Raw genomic sequence first — 24,970 nt, 5'->3', positions numbered from 1 at the left:
TTTATTTAAACTTTGTCCACCCTAGTCCAACACTGGCACTTCCACATCATTCTGTCTTCATAAGACGAACCCGTCAAGTCTGGAATCAATGTAGTGCACCTCCTCTGAATCTAGTGCCTCCAATACAACTACATTCCTCCTCGAATAAGAGAACCAAAACAATAGGCAAGAAATTTTAATTTAGGTGTATTAAGGTTACATGTAGAGGAGGCAGACTGCATGCAAGGTGGTCTTTTTGGAGATAAGAAATTGCAGAGGAGCCAGGAAATGGTAAGTGAGTTTTCAGAGGATAGTGTCATCAAATAGAACAGCTTTTTCTTGGATTTTCTCTTTACCATGGCATTTTATGTTAACACGTGAATGGAAGTGTTTTTAAACAAAAAGCTGTATTGGAGAGAAGGCTGGTAAACCTTATTTGATAATTAAACTCCGCCGAGAGAATAAACTCGGGGGGTGGTGAACAGATGGTAAGTTTTTTAGATTAGATTAGATTAGATTACTTACAGTGTGGAAACAGGCCCTTCGGCCCAACAAGTTCATACCGCCCCGCTGAAGCACAACCCACCCATACCCCTACATCTACCCCTTACCTAACACTACGGGCAATTTAGCATGGCCAATTCACCTGACCTGCACATCTTTGGAATGTGGGAGGAAACTGGAGCACCCGGAGGAAACCCACGCAGACACGGGGAGAACGTGCAAACTCCACACAGAGAGTCGCCTGAGGCCAGAATTGAACCCAGGTCTCTGGCGCTGTGAGGCAGCAGGGCTAACCACTGTGCCACCGTGCCGCCCACGGATTCTATTCTATTTCTTCCAAGTATCAATTCTTTTCCAAATTCAAAACCACAATTGAAAGCTGCTGCAACTGCTGTTTCAGGCAACTGCTGTTCCAGATCAGAATTTAATTTTCATAAGACACAGATGAAGACTAAATCTGTTTCTGATGTGCCTCCAGTGTGTTCTGCAAGCTTCAACTGAGCGAGTGTCCAAGTGTTCATTTCAAATTAAGGGGTGTTTTATAATGTGACTCCTCATTGACATGGAAGGAGATGGGAGGCAGTCAGAACACACTTGGTTTGGAACCATGGTAGGTAAGTGACGGACAGAGGGGGAAGGCGCTTCTCACTCCCAAATGTGCTGAACCTGATTTGGACCGGTGTGAAAGAGCTAGAGGTCTCTGTGTTCTGTCACTCAGCTGAACTTTCCTCTGATTCACTTTCAGCTATTACGCAAAGCTGCGACAGCAGGAGTTGGAGAGAGAGCGTGAGCTAGCAGAGAAGTACCGTGATCGAGCAAGAGAGAGGCGAGATGGTGTGAACAAAGATTATGAAGAAACAGAGCTTATCAGCACAACAGCAAACTATAGGGCAGTTGGACCAACTGCAGAGGCGTAAGTGTATCCTAGAGTCAGACACTCGGCACATCAATTCTGTACTATCAAAATATACTCCAACCTACATTAGTCCCACTTTCCAGCAGCAATACTATGCATTGAATAAAACCAACCATGTACAGTAGCAAAACTTTACGGAGCGTATTGACCTATGCGATTTTAAAAACAAGTTTTACATCAGCCAGTAAGCCACAACAATTATATGTTTAATATAACAAAAATTTCAAAAGTTGACATTTATAAACGTATGAATTAGAAACAGAAGGAGGCCACTTCATCTCTCAAACCTGCTCCACCTTTCAATAAGATCATGGCTCACAGTTTGGTATTTCAGAACTAATTGTCCTTCGACGACAAGTTTCCCCCTCCTGATAAGGTGTACTAAATACAAGAACCATTCTGTGTAGCTAATGCCTTGTTAATATTCACTTGTTTCTTTTGTACTTCAGCCCTTCTATGTCCCATCATAAGTGGGAAAGGTAGACAGTTAGTACTCAGCACTGACTAATTTAAATCGAGCTGCAGGTCAGAGGAGGGCTGGAAACTGCTCAGTAAATGCTGACTAGACAGAGGAACGTACTGATATATAATGACCGTAATGGGAAAGCCATGTTGCTGTGAACCCATTTCAAGCGCTGCAACGATTTCTCATTTTTCTCTCCCTAAGAAGAGGCTGCTAATGCCTGAGACCATCCCAACTTCCTCAGTGTGTGGAAAAAGCTGGTGAAGCTTAGTGCCACTCAGAACAATTCAAAATGTAATTTCTTCTGTTCACTCTGAGTCTTTCTGGGGACATCACAGTGGTGATGTTATAAAATTGTAATTTACTTTTTGAAAGCCATAGCTGTTTATAAGATTATTTTCTTGGTTTAAAAGTGCTTTCAACAAACATGCATCCTCATTTGTTCTGAAAATCATCAAGAGTTTCCTGTGGTTCATTCCTTTGTTTCTTTCTCATACAGGGATAAGTCTGCTGCAGAGAAGCGACGCCAACTGATTCAGGAATCCAAGTTCTTGGGTGGTGACATGGAGCACACTCACTTGGTGAAAGGGTTGGACTTTGCCCTACTGCAGAAGGTCAGCACCTTTTCTCTTAAAGTGAAAAATGCTGACTAAAGTCAGAGATGAAGAACTGCATTAAGCCACCTTCCAGGTTACTTGGATACAGCTGACATTGATTTGCAGTTCTACCATCAGTTTCTCTGAAAATGCATATGATTTGAGTCACTTTTTCCTTAAGTGTCTGCCATGCCTCAATGGAAGACTGAATGTTCAAGCTCCACTGCAGAGACTTCATATAATCTAGACTGAGTCTTCAGTGCAGTGCTGAAGAAATGCTGCACTGTCAGAGAGTCCATTTTTCAGCTGAAAATGATTTAAATTAAGGCATCTTTTACACTGTCAAGTGAACATAGTAGATCCCATAAACTGAAAAGCAGTAGGGCAGTCCTCCCCATTATCTATCCACCATTACCTAAAAATAATAAATTATTTGGTCATAAATCCCAAGGAAGCTTGCTATCTGGAAATTGACTACTGCCTTTCACTTCAACAGTAGTGACAACTATTAAAAAATAATTAATTATCTGTAAGATGCTTTGAGACAGCCAAGTTGTCAAAAGGTGCTAAATGGTTGTATTTTATTCCTGTTTCTGTGAGCTACCACAAGATTTAGTGGTGCACTTCTGGCTAGGATGATGCCTCCTGGCAAAGTAAATGATGTATAATGTTAATTGGGGAAGAGTTCATAGTCTTGGTTTTTGTTCCCTCTCCATCATATGTAAGTCTATGTTCTTATTGATCATCTCATTGCAAGAAGACTCTTGCAGCATCAGACACTTGCAAACTTTCATCTGTGGTTTTGATTAATTTTACTTTTTTGTTCACTGCCATGTTTCTGTGAGCTTGGCTGCCCATTGGAGCAGCAGCATGAACTGGAGGCAGTACCCTAAGGGCATCTGTCGAACCTTACACCATCACTGACCTCAGTCCTGACAAATCACTTATTGGCTGAGTCAAGGCTACATTATACCCAGGTGGACCCCATATTCAGGGTTAATAGTGGGATGCAGCAACTAAAAGAAAAACAAAAATTGGAAAATACGAAGTGAAAGGAATGGGGAACAAAGAAGAAATTAGAATTTAAGGCTTATTTTAAGAACCATTTAACTCTATTTCAAAAATAGAAACTGCTGGGAAAGCTCAGCATGTCTGGCAGCATCTGTGGAGAGAATTCAGAGTTAACGTTTCAGGTCCAAGTGACCTCCTTCAGAAGTTCTGAGAAAGGGTCACTCGACTGGAAATGTTAACTCTGATTTCTCTCCACAGATGCTGCCAGACCTGCTGAGCTTTTCCAGCAGTTTTTGCCTCTGATTTATGGCAAGTAGAGTTCTTTTGGTTTTTATTTAACTTTGTTATTGTAATGAACTTCTGCCATCTCACGAGTTTTTAATTAGGTGAGGGAATCTCTGGTTTGGTGGAGCCAAGTATCTTCAGCTGTCAGAAGAGTAGGGATTACTGCAGTCATTCACCAATATTTCTGCAACTGGCTATTATTTGTTTTTAGTTAGCAGATTGAATTCAGGAAATATTTCAGGTCAAGCTGACTAATTATGTTTGATGTTTTTATTAGGTCCGTGCTGAAATCACCAGCAAAGAGAGGGAAGAGGAAGACATGATTGAGAAAGTACAGAAGGAGGTGAAGTAAGTGATTTGAAATAACGTCACAGCAGTAGTGAAAGGAAAAGTTTTAATAGGATTTAGCGTGAAGACCAGCATTTTGATTGTGCAAACTTAGGTTATACAGCAAGAAGATACTGAACAAGGTAAGATTGGCTGAGGTCAGTGATTGGAAATGTAGAGTATGCTGACTCTCAGGAGACCAATCCAGCCAATTCCATTTCCTGCTCTCCCTGTAGCTCTGCAAGTTTATTTTCTTGTTGGTAGTTACCATTCTTGTACAGTATGGTTCAGAGAAGTTTTACCAGACTAATGGAATGGGCAGATTGCCTTTTGAGGAAAGGTTGAACGGACCGGACTTGAGACTATTGGGTCTAGAAGAGTAAGGAAATAAACTGTGCCTTTGCGCGAATCTAGGATAATATTAGAGCCAAGAAGTTCAGGACTGATAGTAAAATACGCAATGTGCTGGAAATCTGAAATAAAAATAATAAAGTGCTGAAGAAACTCTTCAGGTCCAGCCACAGCAGTGGAGAGAGAAGCAGACTTAATATTTTGAGTCCAATGGCTCATCTTTGATACACAGGTTCACTTCAAGTTCTGTCAAACTTGTTGAGTTTCTCCAGCACTTCCTGTTTTTATTGGGGATTGATGTCAGACAGCACATCCTCATAGAAAGGGTAGAGGAAATCTGGAACTCTCTCCCCTTCAAAAGATTTTAAGGCATGGGGCCATTAGAAAATTTCAGTTTTTTAAAAAAAATTCATTCCCTGAATGAGGGCGTCGCTGGCCAAACCAGCATTTATTGCCCATCTCTAATTGCTCAGAGGGCAGTAAAGAATCAACCACATAATACCACTGCACCATTGCCTCCCCTCATTAACAGTGACAGAATTTTGATAGAGAACCAACATGTGTAGATTGATTAATATGCAGGTTTCACAAACCCTGATTGAATTTTGGAACAGATTTGATTTATTGATTGATTAATTTTTATCACATGTACTGTGGTAGGGTGAAAAGTGTTGTTTTGTGTGTTAGACAGGCAGATCATACCATACAAAATGCTACCTTGATGCAGAACTAAGTGCAGAATACAGTGTTACTGCTGCAGAGAGGGAGAGAGATTAGAATTAACATTTGAGATGAATGGTCTCCTTCGGTTCCTCTGACACTACGTACCAGGAATTGCCTACACGGTTTATTTGGTGCTATCTATAACTTTTAGTTGATAATCAGTTATATACATGACCAGACCAAAGAGAGAGACACTTTGAATGTTTTCAATAATGCCTATCTGGGAACTGGTTAGATGTTTGAATGTTAAAGTGAAATAATCCTCTCTGGAAATTGCCCAGGTCATTTTCAATATGGATGCTAATTAATATACATTTCTAATTCTCTTAGAAAAGATGAAGATCCAGAAAACAAAATTGAATTTAAGACTCGTTTAGGTAAGCAGCAATAGCTTTGGACACCATAGCACGTATGTGTTAATCAGTGTTCCTGATGTGGGAGCAGAAATAGACCATTTCACCCCTAAAGCCTGCAGTGCCATTCAATAAGACCATGTCTGATCTGTTTGTGTCTGCCCCCAATGAACTTTCATTCCCCTTGTCTAACAAGAAACTATCACCACTAAGTTAAAAAATGTCATGACCTTGCCTCCACTGCCTAATGAGAGACAAAAAAAGACCTGCAGATGCTTGAATCCAAAGTAAGCAAGCAGGAGGCTGGAAGAACACAACAAACCAGGCAGCATCAGGAGGTGGAGAAGTCAACATTTTGGAGATAACCCTTCTTCAGGACTGGGGGTGTGTATAAAGGGGTAAATGGAGGGTGGGGGAGGGGGAGGGTTTTGGGTTCAAGAGAGGGGCGGAGTGGTGTGGTAGGGGTAGGTGAACACAGGTAGAGGCTACAGCCTGGTTTGTTAATGGGAGGAATGAATCCAGTTGGGAAGGAGAGAGACTGGAAAGAGAGCCAGTTGGGGGGGGGGGGTGGAGGGGAGCGGGAGCGGGGCGTTGGAAGGAAGGTTATTTGTATTTGGAGAACTCAAGAGTTCCAAAGTCTCTTCAACTCTCATATAAAATATTTCTCATTATCTCTGTTCTTAAACGGCGATTCCTAATTTTAGAATCCACTCCCACCTGAGTTCTGGACTCCCTTATTAGACGAAACATCTTCTCTACACCCTGTCTTGCCAAGATCATTCAGGATCTTAAACACTTCAGACAAGTCACTCCTCACTCCTGTAAACTCCACGTGAAACAAGCTCAGCCTGTCCAACCTATATGACCTCTAGATCTGGATTCTGCCACAAGAGGAAGCATCCTTTCAGCATGCACCCAGTCAAATCCCCTCACAATCGTTTGTGTTTCAAATAGGTCACCTCTGATCCTTCTAAATTCCAAAAGATAGTGATCAGGCCTTTCCTCATAGTGCAATCTACCCGTTCCAGGTATAGGTTGTGTATACCTTCTATGAACTGCTCCCACAACATGAACGTCCTTCCATGATGACTGGTACTATACACAAGAATCAAGATGCAGTCTCACCAATGTTCTGTATGACTAAAGTGTAACCTCCCAATTCTTGTATTCAATTCCACTTGCAATAAGACGTAAGATTCTATTGACTTTCCTGATTATTTGTTGTGATGCATTAGTACATACAGATCAGTCTCTACCTCCGAGCTCTGTAGCCCCTCGTCATTTGGATAATATGCTTCTATTATACTTTCTGCCAAAATGGACAACTTCACAGTTTTCCACATTGTACTTTATTTGCCAGTTCTTCGCCTATTCATTTAACCTATCCCCAAAATTCTGTAAGCTTGTTATATCATCTCCACAATTTACGTTTCTACCTATCTTTGTGTCGTCAGCAAATGTAGCTAACATACCTTCAATTCCTTCATCAAAATCATTTATAAAATTTGTAAAGAGCTCAGGTCCCTGCACTGACCCTCGTGGCACACCATACTTGACACCTGCCAGCCTGTAAAGGATCCAATTATTCCTCCTCTCTGCTTCCTGTTAGCAAGCCAGTCACCTATCTTTGCCATAATGTCACCCACTGCACTATGATCTATCCCCCTCTTCCTCAAGAAAAGTTGATGAGGCTGGGGAGTTGAGAAAAAAAATTCAAAACTCAGTTTGATAGATTTTTGTTAGGCAGAGGTATTGAAGGGTTCTCTGGATAAGATACAGTTTGGCCTCGATCTGACTGAATATCGGAATTGACCGTATCCCCTTCATAACAGCAACCATTCATTATTAATAGAATGCCATGAGCGATGTAATGAAGAAATTAGGCTGATACTTAAAAAACTTCCCTTTGAAGTTTTCTTAGAATGTTGTGGTTCTGTTCGCCGAGCTGGGAATTTGTGTTGCAGACGTTGCGTCCCCTGTGTAGGTGACATCCTCAGTGCTTGGGAGCCTCCTGTGAAAGGCTTCTGTGATCTTTTCTCTGGCATTCTTAGAATCCATAGAGTCATAGAATCCCTACAGTGTGGAAGCAGGCCATTCAGCCTATCAAGTCCACACTGACCCTTCAAAGAACATCCTACCCAGACCCACTCCCCTACCCTATCCCTGTAACCCTGCATTTCCCACGACTAATCTACCGAGCCTGCACATCCCTGGACACTATGGGAAATTTAGCATGACCAATCTGCGTAACCTGCACATCTCACACTCATGTTTTAGGACAACCCGGTACCCCCTATTGACTGACATGAAATGCAGTAACATGATTGTGAAACTGTAAGTTGTGGTAACAGAGTAGAATTAATGGAGATGTATTTGGTGGAAGGAAACCCACACAGACACAGGGAGAACATGTAAACACCACACAGTTGCCGAGGGTGGAATCGAACCCGAGTCTCTGGGTGACTGTGATATTTCTGCAGTAGGCACAGCACCTCAATCTACATCAGAATCAGTATATTCCTTATGCTGGCCGTGTGCAGGACTAATTGAGCATAGTCCCCATAGTATCACAGTCTGTGTTCATTGCACACTAACACCAGTATTGAACATTTTTATCAGCAATGTTGGATTCACTTACAAAGGCAGCATTTAAAGTCATCAACTCAGTCTTTTGTTCCTTTCCAGGGCGTAACGCATACCGTATCCTGTTTAAAATGAAGCCCCAAGAGCGAAATGAGCTGTTTTTGCCAGGGCGCATGGCATATGTTGTGGATCTGGATGACGAGTATGCAGACACAGATGTACCTACAACATTAATCAGGAGCAAAGCTGACTGTCCTACAATGGAGGTGAAGATCAGTCATTCAATAGCAGATTATTATAACTTGTCTTAACAGATCTTAAAGGAGCATTGAGGCCTTGCACAGGTTTACATTTGTGGTGGGCTTTGGGAGAATGATACAAAACTTCTGTCTCAATCACACACTCATGTTTTAGGGCAACCCGGTACCCCCTATTGACTGACATGAAATGCAGTAACATGATTGTGAAACTGTAAGTTGTGGTAACAGAGTAGAATTAATGGAGATGTATTTGGTACTTTGTATTAGAATTTTCTAAGTGCCCTGCTATAATCGCTTCAGGAGAACTTGGTATTTTTCATTTTATTTATGTTAAACTAACTGATCTGTCCTGTAGTTTACGATTTTTCTATCTCCTTCCTTGAATAAAGGAGTTAAATTTACTATGTTCCAATCTTTCGGAACATTTTCAGGTTCAAGAGAATTTTGGAAAATTAAAACCAAAAGATCTGCTACCTCAGCAGCCACTTCTTTTAACACCCTAGAAAGACATCCATTGGGTCCTAATGACTTGTCAGCCTTTAGTTTTAATGATTTTCTTAATGCCCCTTTTCTGGTGATTGTGGTTGATTTAGGTTCCTTCCTCCCATTTTTCTCCTGATTTAGACATATTTCCCTACCATTTCTGTCTTCTACAGTGAAGAAAGAAACAAAACATATGTTCAACATATTAACCACCTCCTTATTTCTGTTATTAATTCCCCAGCTTCACTCTCTGCAGAACCAGCATTTACTCTTGTAACTCTTCATTTTTAACTACTTATAGAAATTCTTACCAACTGTTTTTATATTTCTAGCTAATTTTCTCTTGTGGTCTAATTTCTCCTTCCTTGTTACATTTTTCATCATCCTTTGCAAGTTTTTAAATTCTGTCTGATGTTCTGACCTACCATGAATCATCACTGAATTGTACATTTTTACTTTCAGATTAATTTTCTCAGCCATGGATTGTGTATCCTGCTCCTAGAGCCTTCCATTCCCAGTGGAGTGTATCTTTGCTAAACGTTATTAAATATGTGCAAAGTGTCTACCACTGCATTTCTTCTGGCTTACCCCTTATTTTCCCAGTTCATTTTATCCAGCTTCATCTTCATACCCTCGTAATTGAGTTTAAGTTTAAAACCACTAGTCCACAAAAATTTCAGATGCTTTAAATGTCATTAGCAGCTTGTTTTTTCAAAATATCTGCAAACCCAATGAAAAGTTGTGCTAAAATTCTATTCAGTCTGTAAGGTGCAGAGAAATATCTTGCTAGCTGCCAGTTGTGCTGATGCTGGGAAATTTGTCCCTCATGGGAGTTGTGTCCTGTGTTGATTTTTGCTTGCTTTGTACTTTTGATGTAACTTATTCACCTTGTTGTGATCCGTCTGTTCTTTCTGTTCAGGCACAGACAACCTTGACCACAAATGACATTGTGATCAATAAACTGACTCAGATCCTGTCCTACCTGCGTCAGGGTACTCGTAACAAGAAGCTGAAGAAGAAAGATAAAGGTAACAATCTCACAAAATGCAAGTTTCTGCTGCAGGCTTTCGAAGCCTGCGTTTTACTGAGCACAGCACTTCAGGAAAGATCTAAAGGCCTTGGAGTACAGAAGAGGTTTCTCAGGATATTACCAGGGATGAGAGTCTTCATTTACAAGGAGAACTTGGAAAAGCTAGACCTGTTCTCCTTGGAACAGTGAAGATGGCAGAACTGGTTTTCAAGATGGAGGAAAGGATTTTGATAAGTAAAGAAATATTGTTCCCTTTGGCTGGTGGGTTAATAACTAGAGGTCAGAGATTTAAAATCATTGGCGAAGAGACGTGAGCAGGAATCTTTTTACTGTGCCACAACACTCTGGTAGTGCTCTGGAAGCTAAGCCTCATTATTCCTGGAGTTGTCACAAAAGTTAAAGCTTTTTTAAGTGTCTCCAACCCAAATTTCAATTATTGCTCGTTCAAACAGCTGTGCGATTGATGCTTAGCAACACTGGAGCAGGCATACGTTATTCAGCCCCTTGAGCCTGTTCCACCATTCAGTGAGATCATGGCTGATCTGTGGCCTAACTGTATATGCCTGCCATTGTCCCATATCCCTTAAATTTTTGTTGAGCAAAGGATTTATCTATCTCATATTTTAAATTATCAACTGATGTAGTATCAACCACTGTTTATGGAAGAGACTTCCAAACATCTCCCACCCTTTGCTTGTTGAAGTGCTTCCTACCATCATTCCTGGATAGTCTGGCTGTAATTCCTGGAGTATGCCTGGAGTTGTAGAATCTCCAACAAGTTGAAATAGGTTGCCTTTGTCAACTTTGTCTTTTCCCCTGCTTGAAGACAATAAAAAAATTCATCTGAACAGGAGCTTGAACCCTGGTTCCTCATGTTAAAGTCTCTTGCCCAACCAACTGAGCCACCTAGGCTCCCGTACCTGCTGTAAGTGTCAAGTTACTTGCTTTTCAAAACCTGGGATTTAAGATGGTTCTTTCTCATTTCAGTCCACAATTTTAAAAAGCACAAAAATAAAAAGACGCCCGAGATTTGTCAGGATCTGGAATGTTTTACCTGAAAAGCCGGTAGATGCAATAATTAATTCCTAAAAAGGCATTGAACAGTTAGTTGTCAACCTCACAGGGCTAAGGACAAAATCTGTGAGGGGGTGACTCAATATGAGTGCTCTTTCAAAGAGACAGTGCAGGTGCAACAAACTGAATGTGCTCTTACATTATTTATTTCTGTGATTCCAATCATTGCTTCTGCTGCTTATGTGGGTGATTGTTTTAGCGACATAACTTAAAAATAGGTGTTATCAGAAATCTAAGCACATTTTTTAATTTGAGAATTGGCTGCCCCTCCATATTTGCCCCTTGAACTGTGTGGTTTGCTCAGCCACTTTGCTGGGGGTCTGGGGATCTGACCAGGTGAGGATGGCAGGTTTCCTTTTCAAAAAAAAACCTTTCGAATCTGAAAGGTTTCTCCAACAATTGTTGATAGCTTCATGTTTGCCATTACTGGCACTGGTTTTAAATTTCAGAATTATTAATTGTATTTAGTTATGCTGTGCTGCCTGTGTCCCTCAAAGCAATTAGCCTGAGCCTCTGGATTACTTCTGCAGCAAGATGAACACAACACCATCATCTCTCAATAGATTCAGATATGTTTAGCTCTCTTGAAAAGACTTTGAGGTTAAAGCAGCAGCATTTTCATGCTGCTTTTAAACATTATAAAGTACTTTAAGTACTGTTCATTTTATTAAAAAATACTTTTTTAGTTCACTTGTCACACTGTGTGGTCCTGTTGATCTGTCTTGATTTGTTACACTTGATCCTTTACCTGAGTTTCCTCAGTACTTCACCGTTGTGTTCTTAGTATAAAATGTGTGCTTGAGGCACAAGTCATGTCTTTTTAAACAAAAAAACAAAAGCCTGTCATTAGTTGTTATGCACAGTACAAGAGGGTTAGGCCAAAATATTTTCACACTTGACAAATTATGCCCTTTAAAGGACACCCGTCAACAACACTGAATAATTGAATATTGAGTGACAGCAGGAAAGCATTAATTTACATTCATAACTGGTGACAATCAGTTTCAACAGTGCAGAAATTGAGGAATTGTTCTAACCTAGTAGCTTAGTTTCACACTTTATCCTAGATATGTGCTACCTCAGCAGAACAGTGGTCCTAAATTTTGTAGATATGAAACAGAGAAAAGTATTTCTATTCCATTAGCTGCCTCAGTGATTAATTGACTTTGTAATAAATTGCTTTTTTAATCCCTTTTCTCAGGTAAATTAGGAGGCGATGACAAGAGACCGCCTGAGGCTGATATAAGGTAACTTGGGTACTTTTTTACGTGGATAGCTTTTATTTAGGAGGCTTGAGGCACAGTATGAGAGAAAGAGATCTTTTGCAGCTGCAGGACAGATATTTTAAAGTTCCAAACGACTGATTACAAACAGCAATGGATCAGAATGTCCAATATGTTTTGTAGTCGAGAAGTGTGGCACTGGAAAAGCACAGCAGATCAGACAGTATCAGAGGAGCAGGAGAGTCGACATTTCAGGATTAAGCCCTTCATCAGGAATGTGATGTGCTTTTCCAGTGCCATACTTTTTGACTCTGACTCTCCAGCAAGTGCAGTCCTTACTTTCTCCAATACGTTTTATCGTCAATGCAGTATCTTCGAAGTGTCGTCATGGTTTAGGAAGCATAGCTATTTGCGCATAGCAGCAACTCTCACAAAGAGTTATGTGATGATGACCCGCTAATTTATTTTGTAAGAATTAAGGGATAAATATTGGGCACCAAGAAGAACTCCCACATTTTTCTTCTAAATAGATTTTTTTGCAGTCCACCTGAGCAGAAGGTCTGAGCCTCTTTTGTCTCATTTGAAAGATACAGCTCAGAGAGTGCAATATGCCCTCTACTAAAGATAAGCATCTGCTTAGCTCCCAGTATTCAAGTATTTCTGGGTTGGGACTAAAACCCACCATATTCTGATTCTGAGGTGAGAGTGCTACTAACCAACTCAAAGCTGATACAACATCTTGCTCTGGAAGTGCAGTCACTCTTGTTATGCAAGCAACAAGAAGGTAATAAATGGTAGGATATTGAGAGAGGTGAAGAAATAGATGGACCTTGGAGCATATATGCACAGGTCCCTGAAGGTGGCAGAAATATAGATAACATAGTAAAGGAGGTATATAGGATACTTTCCACCACTGGCAAAGTTTTGAATGCAAAAGCAGGGGTGTAATGCTGGAACTAAATAAGACTGGTTTATTCAGCCATTGCTGACATGATGGGTTGAATGGCCTCTTTCTGTGCTATAACCTTTCAGTGCTTCTTCCTAACTTCAGCAATCAAAAACAGCAATTCAATGAGTGACCATATAATGTGTTTTTTTTTGGTAATGGCTAAAGGAAGGACATTGACCAAAATAATAAGGACAAATTCCCTACTCCTCTTCAATTTGAAATTTGTGTCACAAGTAGACAGGGTGGTTAAGAGGGCGTTTAGCATGCTTGCCTTCATTGCTCAGACCTTTGAGTATAGGGGTTGGAGGGTCATGTTGAGATTGTTCAGTATGCCGGTGAGACCTCTTCTAGAGTATTGTGTGCAGTTCTGGTCGCCCAGTTATAGGAAGGATATTATTAAATAGGACAGAGTTTAGAAACGATTTATCGAGATGTTGCCTGGAATAGAGTGTTTGAGTTATAAAAATAAGCTGGAAATTTTTTGACTGGAGCGTAGGTGACCTTACAGCAATATATAAAATTATGAGGGACATAGATAAGATAAATAGCGAAGGTCTTTTCCCCTAAAGTGGTGGAGTTCAAAACTTGGGAGCAAATTTTTAAGGTGAGAGGAAAAGATTTAAAAAGGACATGAGGGGAACATTCCTTTTTACACAGAGTGGTTAGTGTGTAGAATGAAATGCCAGAGGAAATGGATGCAGGAACAGTTACAATGTTGAAATGATACTTGGATAAGTACGTGAATAGGAAAGGTGTGGAGGGATATTGGCCAAAGGCAGGCAGTGAGACTAGTTTAGTTTGGGAACACAGTCAAGGTTGACTGAACCCAATGCTGTGTAGCTGACCATTAACTTGGGGCAGTCTCCATATGTGGGTGTTTGTTTTAGTGACCAGCACTTGTTCTTTCGTCAAATAATCAAGTCAGTTGTTAAAGAATGATTTGCATGTCAGACAAATTTAGATGACGAATGCAAACCAGGACAAAAGAGAGAGAGAGAAGTCCAGCAAGAAATCAAGACAGAGCGAGATTTCACTCAGTGTTGCAACAACAGTTCACAAATGAAATAAGTGACTGTAAATGAAGACCATGCATTACTTACAGCTCTAAAGTCTGAAACTGAAGGATGGAAAATCACTGATATACACCATATTTTCTAAATCCAAGAATGTTGTCAGGTTAAATCTAATTTGAAGTGATTGTGTGTTCTGGTCTGACAAGCAATCTTAGTTCTGTCTAGAACTAACTAAAGTCTCTATATTGAACAATCAATCCATCAGTTAATGCTGCCGTATTGTTGGTCGTAATCTCGCCTCTGAGTCAAGATCATGGATTCAAGTTTCACTCCAGATGCTCGAACGCAAAGTCTAAGCTGACATTCCCATTGCAGTATTGAGGGAGCACTACCTTGATGAGATTCTTCAGATGGTATCCTAAATCAAAGCTTTCTCTCTCGCTGTCTTGTTCCCTGACACTCAACCCACTTTGTCCCAAATCTCTGAGAGCACTGTGTTTTGCATAGTAATTTAAAAATTGTTCTTGATAAAGAGAGACTTGACTTTTTGCAAAACATTGTGAATTCCCATGTGAACCTTTTTGTATTTGCTTTCAGCATCTTCGATGACATTGGTGACTATGTGCCAACAACTGCAAAGGTTGTTCGAGAAAAGGAGCGTGAAAAGTACCGTGAAAAGGAGAGAGAACGAGAGCGAGAACGGGAGCGAGAAAGAGAAAGGGAGAGAGAACGGGAGCGTGAAAGGGAAAGAGAAAGAGACGAAGAGAAAAAATCCAGACACAACTACTTTGAGAAGCCAAGAGTGGACGATGAGGTGAGCTCATATAACTCAGTGTTAACTCCATCACATGAACCATTTTCAGAAGCAGTAGAGGTTGTAATACAAGTGAATGTGAGGACTGCAGGTGCTGGAGAATAGAGTGGAGAGTGTGGTGCTGGAAAAGCACAGCGGGTCAGGCAGCATCCGAGGAGCAGGAGAATCGATGTTTTGGGTAAAAGACCTTCATCGGGAATGAGGCTGTGAGCCGAGAGGGTGGTGAGATAAATGGGAGGGGGGGTGGGGCTGGGGGGAGGTAGCTGAGAGTGTGATGTAGAGGTGGGGGTGATGATAGGTCAGAGAGGAGAGTGGAGCAGATAGGTGGGAAGGAAGATGCACAGGTCATGAGGGCGGTGCTGAGTTGGAAGGTTGGATTTGGGATAAGGTGGGGGCAGGAGAAATGAGGAAACTGGTGAAATCCACATTGCAGCTATGGGGTTGGAAGATCCCGAGGTGGACGATGCTGAGTTGGAAGGTTGTAATCCAGTCGAGTGGCCACTCATCATCACTATCTCTATGCTCAAGACCAGCAGCCAAAAGTGTTGATCCTCCACGTATCTCTGGACCTTTGTTTGGTATATTTTAGGTGATGGGGTGTGATCTTTCCAGACATTCAATACTTCTCCCTTTTTAGAATAACAGCAAAGGAAGAGAATGCTCTGGGGCTATCTGTTCACCACTGTAACCCACCCTCTTGCTACTGAACATATGAAAAAAAACACTGTTCCGAACCAGCCTGTGATTGGAGGAGCAGCAAGAAGGGGAGGGGGTTCAGGGCAAGAGTCTTGAGTTACTATGCCCAGAGAAACAATGGGAGGTTACAAAGGCTGGCTGCAGGGGAAGAAATGAGAGAGACAAAGACAGAGGTCGAGTCTCCTGTCATCGGGGAGTGAAAGATTGGCAGAGGAAGCGACTGAGGTGGGGAACAAAAGGTAGATGGAGGCGAGCCCTGCAAAGTCAAGGAATAGAGGAGTGCACTGCAAAGGTTGGGGATTCGGGAGGGGGGAGGTGCTCCAAGTGTGGGGAAGGAGAGACGCTGCAAGGACAGAGAGAAAAAAAGATTGGCTGCAAGGTTGGGGGCAGAGATAGAGGTTGAAAGGCAGAGTTGAAGAAAGAATGAGGCTGCAAGGGAGTGGGGGAGGGGAGAAAGCTCAAGAAGCTAAGAAATTTCCAAGAGGAGATGGAAGAGGTCAAGAGACTGCAAAATAGAGGTGAGGAGATGAATGTAAAACCTGTCAACACAGGAATACTCAACTAACTGGGAGTCAGGAAATCTGAAAATTACTGGTGTAATGAATCCCTTGCAAATTAATGTGGAATCTCTAGCTTAGGGTGGTAAATATTCCGGGGAGAAAACATAGTAGATGTTATTGTAAAAAAAAATTGCCAGCTATTTAGTTTAAATCTTGAGATTGCGATCTGAGATGTAGTGCAAAAGTCATCATAACTGCTTGTTTAGAATCTCCCAATTGTGTCATTACATGTTTGCTGTGACATTGCCAGTCTGTGGAAGATATATTATGGTGATAGTCTTTTCCTGTTAAACTGTCATGTATTTTGGTTTAAAAAAACCTTTGCTAACTTACGTCTGTTGACTTGTGTTAATTTAAATATTATGGTGTCTTAAGAAATTAACATTTTCTTTATGTGTTACAACTTTGTTTATTGGAGGCTTGCTAATTATTGACAATATTGAATCTGCATCTGAGAATCCAAATGCATCGTATCATCACACAAGGTGATGTGTCACTGCATCGCTGAATTAGTGAGGATGAAAACATTGCTCCCAAACATCAAAGATTAGCCCCTGAGAAGATCTTAAGCAGCCTTCAGGAAAAGGGCTGGGAAATATTTTGACTCCTGTTCCCATTGCTGTTTGATGTAAAGTGGGAGGATTAATGGTAATGGTTGATGCAGAGGGATGAAGGAGCCAGAAACTGGAGAAACACCAGGGTCTCTAATTTCTTGCCCTGGTCCTGCTTCCCCATGCAAGGATCAATGCCCACGTCACTGCACAACTTCACGATAGTGTTCCGAAGAGAAGGAACCATTCAGTCAGTCATTTGAGCCCTTGACAGAAGCTTATTGAGGAAAAAGTCATTTTTGTGACAGAGCTGTGATTGAAGGTTAATGGGCTTTTCTGTATCTGTCAAACCAGAAACATTTAGCAAATTCTGTAAAGCAGATTATCTATGTTTTCCTAACAGCAGCATCTGTGTAGCAAAGTTTGAGGTCAAAATTAATCACTTTAAGTCTCAGCTATGTAAAGAAACGGAGCTGTTGATTAGTTTGATTTGCCTTTTTTAGTAAACAAAGTATAGTAAAGGTCACTTGTTGAATTAGAAACACTTGAAACATTTAAGCCATGTTTAAATTCAAGCAGTGTTTGGCTATGGGCCAAGAGTTGGAAAATTAGATTCACTTGGTCAAGTCTTTGTTGACCAGCATTGACACAATTGACCGAATGGTCTCCTTCTAAGCTGTAAATGGCAATGAGTCACCGTGTTAACTCGTAAGAAAGGAATGGCATAATTGTGAATGGAAGAGAACCATAAAAATATAAAACTTGGAAAGAGGAAAAGCCTCTGAGTCTACAACAGTCTATAATCTCCTTCAGCCATTGTACAGTCTCTCCTGTCGTAGACTGTACCTCGCTACTTGCCTCCTAAGGAAATATTCTGTGTATATACTGATTCCCCACAGCTGATACAAAATCCCAGAGCATTTATCCATTTTCATATAAGTATTCACTCATTGACATCTTCTGGTCAAGTATTGAGCCTGAGCTATAGAATTACTGGCAAGTTCAGCACCAGCAAAACATTGCAACAAAGTGTGGGGAAAGAAACAGCATTTCATTGATGTGTTCTCAGTAGTGGTGACACACACACACACACACACACACACACACACACACACACACACACACACACACACACACACACACCTGCCTCTATTCCTGATGACAGGCGTTTGCCCGGAACGTCGCTTGTCCTGCTCCTCAGATGCTGCCCGACCTGCTATGCTTTTCCATCAACATTCTGATCTAAACTCTCCTTTCCAGCATCTGTAGTCCTCACTCACGTTTGCCCTGTGAGACAGCAACAGCCAGCAATATTAACCTCTTTGCAGAGAGAAGCTGAGTTAACCTTGCAAGCAAGCACCTTAGATAGAATAGAGGAAAACATTTGCTTTACTGTTGTCCCTTCCTGGGTATTGAATTGAAGAGGTAGAATTATTTTTGGCAGTAGAGGGGTGAGATAGGAGAGGCTGTCCCACTTACAGTATGAGTGGTGGTGGAAGCTGTGGATCCACTAGAGTCCGAAGAGTAGTGACCATAAGCAGAGACTTCAGCTGGTAGTGATAGACTGGAATAAGGCTGTGGAAGGATATGCAACTTAAGTAGCATTTGAAAGAAGGAACCTCATTTATGTCCTGAATAAAGTTAAGACATTTATAAACACAGGGCATCTCAAAGCCCTTTACAGCAAATAGTTGTTTTTTGAATTGTAGTCATTATCATAATGCATGAAATGTAGAAACCAGTTTACACACTGCAACCTCCCCCAAACAGCGATGCCTTTGACTAGATAATCTCTTTCTAATACTGGTAAATGTACAATGAATATTGGCCAAAGTACTAGGGTGAACTCCACTGCCCTTTTGTAAAATGGGTTTCTTTATCATTCCGTTAAGATCAGGATGACACGGTCTTAGTTTAGCTTCTCATTTGAAGGACAGGGCTCTCCATTTTGGTATGTAAATCTAGATTTGATGCTTATCTGAAATTGATTTTCCCACGATAATGATCTAGCAGAACTTCCTGGGTTATACAAGAATGAAAGCATATGGAGGGAAATCAAATGAAAGCAATTGGCAATCTAAGCTGAAGTAGACCCAATAAATAAGTGTTTGCTATTGCTGTCGAGAGTGCAGCCATTCGGAAAATAACCCATGCAATGTATGTATCTTGCTTTAATTTGGAGGTTTAAAATTAAGATAGTAAATATTGTCCTGTAAGTGTGTGCATCATATTTGCATCGTATTTCTGTGTACAATAATGTCCAAGTGTAGATTCCTTACTTAATGTTGGCAATTCATTAAGGTGAGTCAGTGTAGGACCTAATTGGATGCCATTGTCATTCAGATCTCAGTTGCATTGTGAATCTTGCATCAGTTTCTGACCAGGCACAGCAAATCCTCAATTGACTGCAGGAATTGAGAAAATTGACCAGTTTTAAAATTTTTATGTCTGTCTGGAAATATTTCATTGAAAACAAAAGTTGCATAAGAGAAATATAAAAGGGTAAAGCTGATGTAATGTAATATACAGGTGGCTCACTGGATGTTGTGTTGAAAGTTTCTGAATAAAATAACAAACATAAACTGAAATCAAATTGCTGGAAAAACTCAGCAAATCTGGCAGCATCTGTGGAGAGAAAGCAGACTTAATTTTTCAGTCTCGTGACCCTTCCAAACTATTGTACTGTTGCCTCAGTTGAATCCTTGCATTGGTTTAGGAATATGTAGAATAATTTTCAAGTAGCAAACACTTAGGCAGAATGGGGGAAGGGGCTTCTTTAAAATATAATATTTTTCCCATGCATTACAGGGATTTTGTGATTTTTGACTGCAGTTGTTGTTAGTTCGTGTGTGTGTGTGTACTATCAGTAATTGTGACTCTCATAATCCTAATTTGTTTCCGTTTTGTTTTAAACAGCCGGCAGACATGGAGACTGGTGAGTATTTTTTTTTGAGAGGATGATTTATCACATTAGGCCTGTTGGGATTAGTTCATGGAGCTACAGCTCCATTTTTGCCTTGACATTTAGATTACTTTATGAATGTCTCAATTGTTTTTCTCTTCCCCTTTCCCCTTATTATTTCATGCTGTTGCACCTTTTCCATCATTGATTAGATTACTTACAGTGTGGAAACAGGCCTTCAGCCCAACAAGTCCACACCGCCCCGCCGAAGCGCAACCCACCCATACCCCTACCCCTACATTTACCCCTTACCTAACACTACGGGCAATTTCGCATGGCCAATTCACCTGACCTGCACATCTTTGGATTGTGGGAGGAAACCTGAGCACCCGGAGGAAACCCACGCAGACACGGGGAGAACGTGCAAACTCCACACAGTTAGTCACCTGAGGCGGGAATTGAACCCGGATCTCTGGCGCTGTGAGGCAGCAGTGCTAACCACTGTGCCACCGTGCCGCCCACAGTTTTGAATCAGAGTTTAGAATCATAGTATAACACAAAAAGAGGGTATCCAACCCCATTGAAACTATAATGTAGAGGTGCCAGTGTTGGACTGGGTGGACCAAAGACAGAAGTCACACGACATCATCTGATGATGGAGCAGTGCTCTGGGAGCTTGTGATTTCAAATAAACCTGTTGAATTGTAACCTGGTGTCGTGTGACTTCTGACATTGAAACTATACCAGCCCTTACGACATGTTTTGCTGGTTAAAAGCTATTAACATTTTTGTTTTGTTATGTATGCACTTAACCGTGGATGTGTCTTTTTGCAATATAAATTAATAACATAATTACCTAATTCATATTTCATTTCGTGAAATGGCCCCAGCAACATTTTTCTTAGCATTTGATATTGCACAGGATTCCTTTCATCTAAGACTAGGTAGTCTTTGGGTTCAAACCCAGCAGCGTCTGATCGTCGAATGAATGGCCCCTCTGTTCCCGACTAATGTTCTTTGCAACGTGGATTTTAACAAGTTTGATAAAGATTCCTGTGGCCACGCAAGCACAGAAAGTTGTTCAGAAGGAACAGCAGTGTGGCTAGAGAGAAGCATGGAGTAAAAAGACAACCCCCCTCCCCCACACTGAGGAATTGAGAGTTTAAATTTCTTATTTTCAGATCTGAATATAAAATTCCTGCTCTCAGTAAAAACGGCCAAGAAGCTGACAGGTTATCAGATTAAAAGACTGTTTTGTTTAGGGAATGAGAGCTGTGGTCCTTCCCTATTCTGGATTTACAGGATCTTACCTAGTTTGGAGGGTATTAACTATGAGAAGAGATTGGATAAACTTGGTTTGTTTTCATTTGAATATCGGAGGCTATGGGGCAACCCGATAGAGGTTTGCTAAATTATGAGAGGCATGGATAGATCCTGACGATACATTCTGTCTCCCAGGGTAGAAATGTCTCGGAGACATAGATTTAATGTACAAGGCGGAATGTTAAAGGAGATGCGAGAGGCACGTTTTTGACACAGAGTGTTGTTTCCCCCCTCCCAACTAGCATTCCCAGCTATTCGGGGGAGCTGCTCCTTCACCTCTCAGCTCTGAGCAGCTGACATGTTTTGTTCTCAGGACGTAGGCACAGTGGTGAGATTTCCATGCATTACCCATTCCTCATTGTCACAAGATAACAACTCAGCACAGGAATAGGTCTTTTAGCTCAAGTGTGCTGCCAGAGGAGTTGGTAGAAGCCGTGACAATAGCAACATTTAAGTGGCATCTTGACACGTGTGAATAAAAATCACAGAACACCCAGGTTTTAGTCCAACAGATTAATTTGGAAGCACTAGCTTTCGGAGCGCTGCTCCTTCATCAGGTGATTGTGGAGAATGAGATTGTAAGACACAGAATTTATAGCAAAAGTTTCCAGTGTGATGTAACTGAAATTATACATTGAAAAAGACCTGGATTGTTTGTTAAGTCTCATTTTTTAGAATGACCATGTTGGTATCAGTTCTTTCATATGTTCAAAGTTTGGGAGAAGATTTGTAGCTCGGGTGCTCGTTGATGTGGTTCTGTTTGCCGAGCTGGGAATTTGTGTTGCAGACGTTTCGTCCCCTGTCTAGGTGACATCCTCAGTGCTTGGGAGCCTCCTGTGAAGCGCTTCTGTGATCTTGCCTCCGGCATTTATAGTGGTTTGTCTCTGCCGCTTCCGGTTGTCAGTTCCAGCTGTCTGTTGCAGTTGTCAGTATATTGGGTCCAGGTCAATTTGCTTATTGATTGAATCTGTGGATGAGTGCCATGCCTCTAGGAATTCCCTGGCTGTTCTCTGTTTGGCTTGTCCTATAATAGTAGTGTTGTCCCAGTCGAACTCACGTTGCTTGTCATCTGCGTGTGTGGCTACTAAGGATAGCTGGTCATGTCGTTTCGTGGCTTACCGCAAATTCAACCCAAACTCTGGGTCAGATATGTGGATGACACCTTTGTAATCATTAAAAACACAGAAGTAGAGAGCACACACTGGATCATCAACGCCACACTCACAGGAATCCGATTCACTAGAGAGGAAGAAAAGAACAACCAACTTCCATTCCTAGACGTGATGGTACAGAGAACACCTAACGGAGAATTCACCACAAAGGTATACAGGAAAGCCACACACACAGATCAAGTCCTGAACTACGAAAGCAACCACCCCAACACACACAAAAGAAATTGCATCAAGACACTGTTCAAAAGGGCCACAACACACTGCAGTACACCAGAACTGCAAAAAGAGGAAGAAGAACACCTATACAATGTATTCGCCAAAAACGGATACCCGCGCAATTTCATCAACAGATGCCTAAGGGAAAGACAACGGAATGAGGACATGCCGCAACCCAAAGGACTAGCCACACTACCATACATCAAGAGTATTTCCGAACTGACAGCCAGACTACTGCGACCACTAGGACTCATAACAGCACACAAACCAATGGCCACTCTCAGACACCAGAACGAAGGACCCGATACCCAGCATGAGCAAAACCAATGTAGTGTACAAAATCCCATGCAAGGACTGCACAAAACACTACATAGGACAAACAGGAAGACAGCTAACGATCCACATCCATGAACACCAACTAGCCACAAAACGACACGACCAGCTATCCTTAGTAGCCACACACGCAGATGACAAGCAACATGAGTTCGACTGGAACAACACTACTATTATAGGACAAGCCAAACAGAACAGCCAGGGAATTCCTAGAGGCATGGCACTCATCCACAGATTCAATCAATAAGCACATCGACCTGGACACAATATACCGACCCACTGCAACGGATAGCTGGAACTGACAACCGGAAGGGGCAGAGACAAACCACTATAAATGCCGGAGGAAGCTTCACAGGAGGCTCCCAGGCACTGAGGATGACACCTAGACATGGGACGAAACGTTTGCAACACAAATTCCCAGCTTGGTGAACAGAACCACAACAGTTCTTGCATATTTTGCAATTTGCATTTGAAAGAACTGAAACCAACATGGTCATTCTAAAAAATGAGAGACTTAACAAACAATCCAGGTCTTTTTCAATGTATAATTTCAGTTACATCACACTGGAAACTTTTGCTATAAATTCTGTGTCTTCCAATCTTATTCTCCACAATCACCTGATGAAGGAGCAGCACTCCAAAAGCTAGTGCTTCCAAATAAATCTGTTGGACTATAACCTGGTGTTGTGATTTTTAACTTTGTTCACCCCCTGTCCAACACTACCGTCTCCAAACCATACATGAATAGGCAGGGAATAGAGGGATATGGATCACATCGAGGATGAGGTGTATAAAATCATGAGGGGCATAGATAGATGAATACCCAAGATCTTTTTCCTGTGGTGAGGGGAGTCCAGAACAGAGAATGTCGGTTTAAGGTGATAGGGGAAAGATATAAAAAGGAACTAAGGGGCAACGTTTTGACGCAGAGGGTGGTGCATGTATGGAATGAGCTGCCAGAGGTAGTGGTGGAGGCTGGTACAATTACAGCATTTTAAAAGGCAAATGGATGGGTACAAGAATAGGAAGAGTTTGGAGAGGTATGGGCCAAGTGCTGGCAAATAGGACTAGATTAATTTAGGATTGACAAGTTGGACCAAAGGGTCTGTTTCCGTGCTGTATAGCTCTCACTTTATAAGTCTAAAAGGCTTTCAGTTTAGAAAAGTGCTCATGCTGGGTATCGGGTCCTTCGTTCTGGTGAGTTGTTGTCTGAGAGTAGCCGTTGGTTTGTGTGCTGTTATGAGTCCTAGTGGTCGCAGTAGTCTGGCGGTCAGTTCGGAAATGCTCTTGATGTATGGTAGTGTGGCTAGTCCTTTGGGTTGCGGCATGTCCTCGTTCCGTTGTCTTTCCCTTGGTGAGCTGAAGGGCCTGTTCCTGTTCCTGTGCTGTTACTTGTTCTGTGTTAGATTAGATTCCCTACAGTATGGAAACAGGCCATTCAGCCCAGCAAGTCCACACTGACTCTCCAAAGAGTAACCCACCCAGACCTCTTCCCCTACCCTATATTTACCCCTGACTGCAGGCAATTTAGCATGGCCAATCCACCTAATCTGTATATCTTTGGACTTTGGGAGGAAACTGGAGCACCCAGAGGAAACCCATGCAGACACTGGGAGAACATGCAACCTCCCCACAGTCACCTGAGGCAGGAATTGAACCCAGGTGCCTGGCACTGTGAGGCAGCTGTGCTGCCCACAAGGTTATATGACTCCAGTCCCGCTCTTGTGTGGTTCATTTTCAACTGCCCCTGAACTGGCACCTCAGTTGAAAAATGCCCATTGCAACCATCTTGTGACAATGAGGAGTGGGTAATAAATGGAAATCTTACCACTGTGTCTGCTTCCTGAGAACTGTCAGCTGCTGAGAGGTGAAGGAGTATCTTCCCTGAATAACAGGGAATGCTAGTGGGGGAAACAAATGAAGGGAACATGGTGGAAATTGTGGCAGGTTGCAGGATCCAAGTGAAAGTGGCCCATGCTATCCCTGGTAGACGATTGTTTAATCTCAACACTCCCTTGGCTCAAGGAGACTCTCTCCTTGATTTTTTTTTCAGAGGGGCAATAAACGGGCTGGGCTTTGATCAGTCTGGTTTGGTACAGAGATGAAAAGGATTGTGATAGACCTTCTGTTTATATGTAAACAGATGAGACTTCAGGCCAAAGTGCTTTAGAAGTGACCTGTATGAAGAGAGGGGAGTGGTCAGCTCTTTAGCTAGCTGAGCTGAGCAGTTTTAGTTCACTCCTGAACTGGGAAGTTCAACAGGGAGCTGTGTGGAAACTC

The 24,970-nt window shown here is 41.7% G+C and overlaps 1 protein-coding gene across 1 annotated transcript in view; it reads left to right on the top strand.

Annotated features, from left to right (window-relative positions):
- The window catches only part of ik (IK cytokine), a 51,432-nt gene that overhangs the window by 12,696 nt on the left and 13,766 nt on the right, over nt 1-24,970 (top strand). The window contains exons 5-13 of the mRNA XM_072590282.1: nt 1,229-1,396; nt 2,362-2,476; nt 4,032-4,102; nt 5,486-5,532; nt 8,194-8,357; nt 9,754-9,862; nt 12,140-12,185; nt 14,721-14,937; nt 19,661-19,679. Of these exons, the coding sequence (XP_072446383.1) occupies nt 1,229-1,396; nt 2,362-2,476; nt 4,032-4,102; nt 5,486-5,532; nt 8,194-8,357; nt 9,754-9,862; nt 12,140-12,185; nt 14,721-14,937; nt 19,661-19,679 (956 nt within the window). The remainder of the gene's footprint in view (nt 1-1,228; nt 1,397-2,361; nt 2,477-4,031; nt 4,103-5,485; nt 5,533-8,193; nt 8,358-9,753; nt 9,863-12,139; nt 12,186-14,720; nt 14,938-19,660; nt 19,680-24,970) is intronic.

The sequence above is a fragment of the Chiloscyllium punctatum genome, chromosome 20, assembly GCF_047496795.1.
Source record: "Chiloscyllium punctatum isolate Juve2018m chromosome 20, sChiPun1.3, whole genome shotgun sequence".
In the NCBI taxonomy this organism is placed as follows: Eukaryota; Metazoa; Chordata; class Chondrichthyes; order Orectolobiformes; family Hemiscylliidae; genus Chiloscyllium; species Chiloscyllium punctatum.
Note: the sequence above shows the minus strand (reverse complement) of the source record. Positions and strands in the feature narration are given on the sequence as shown.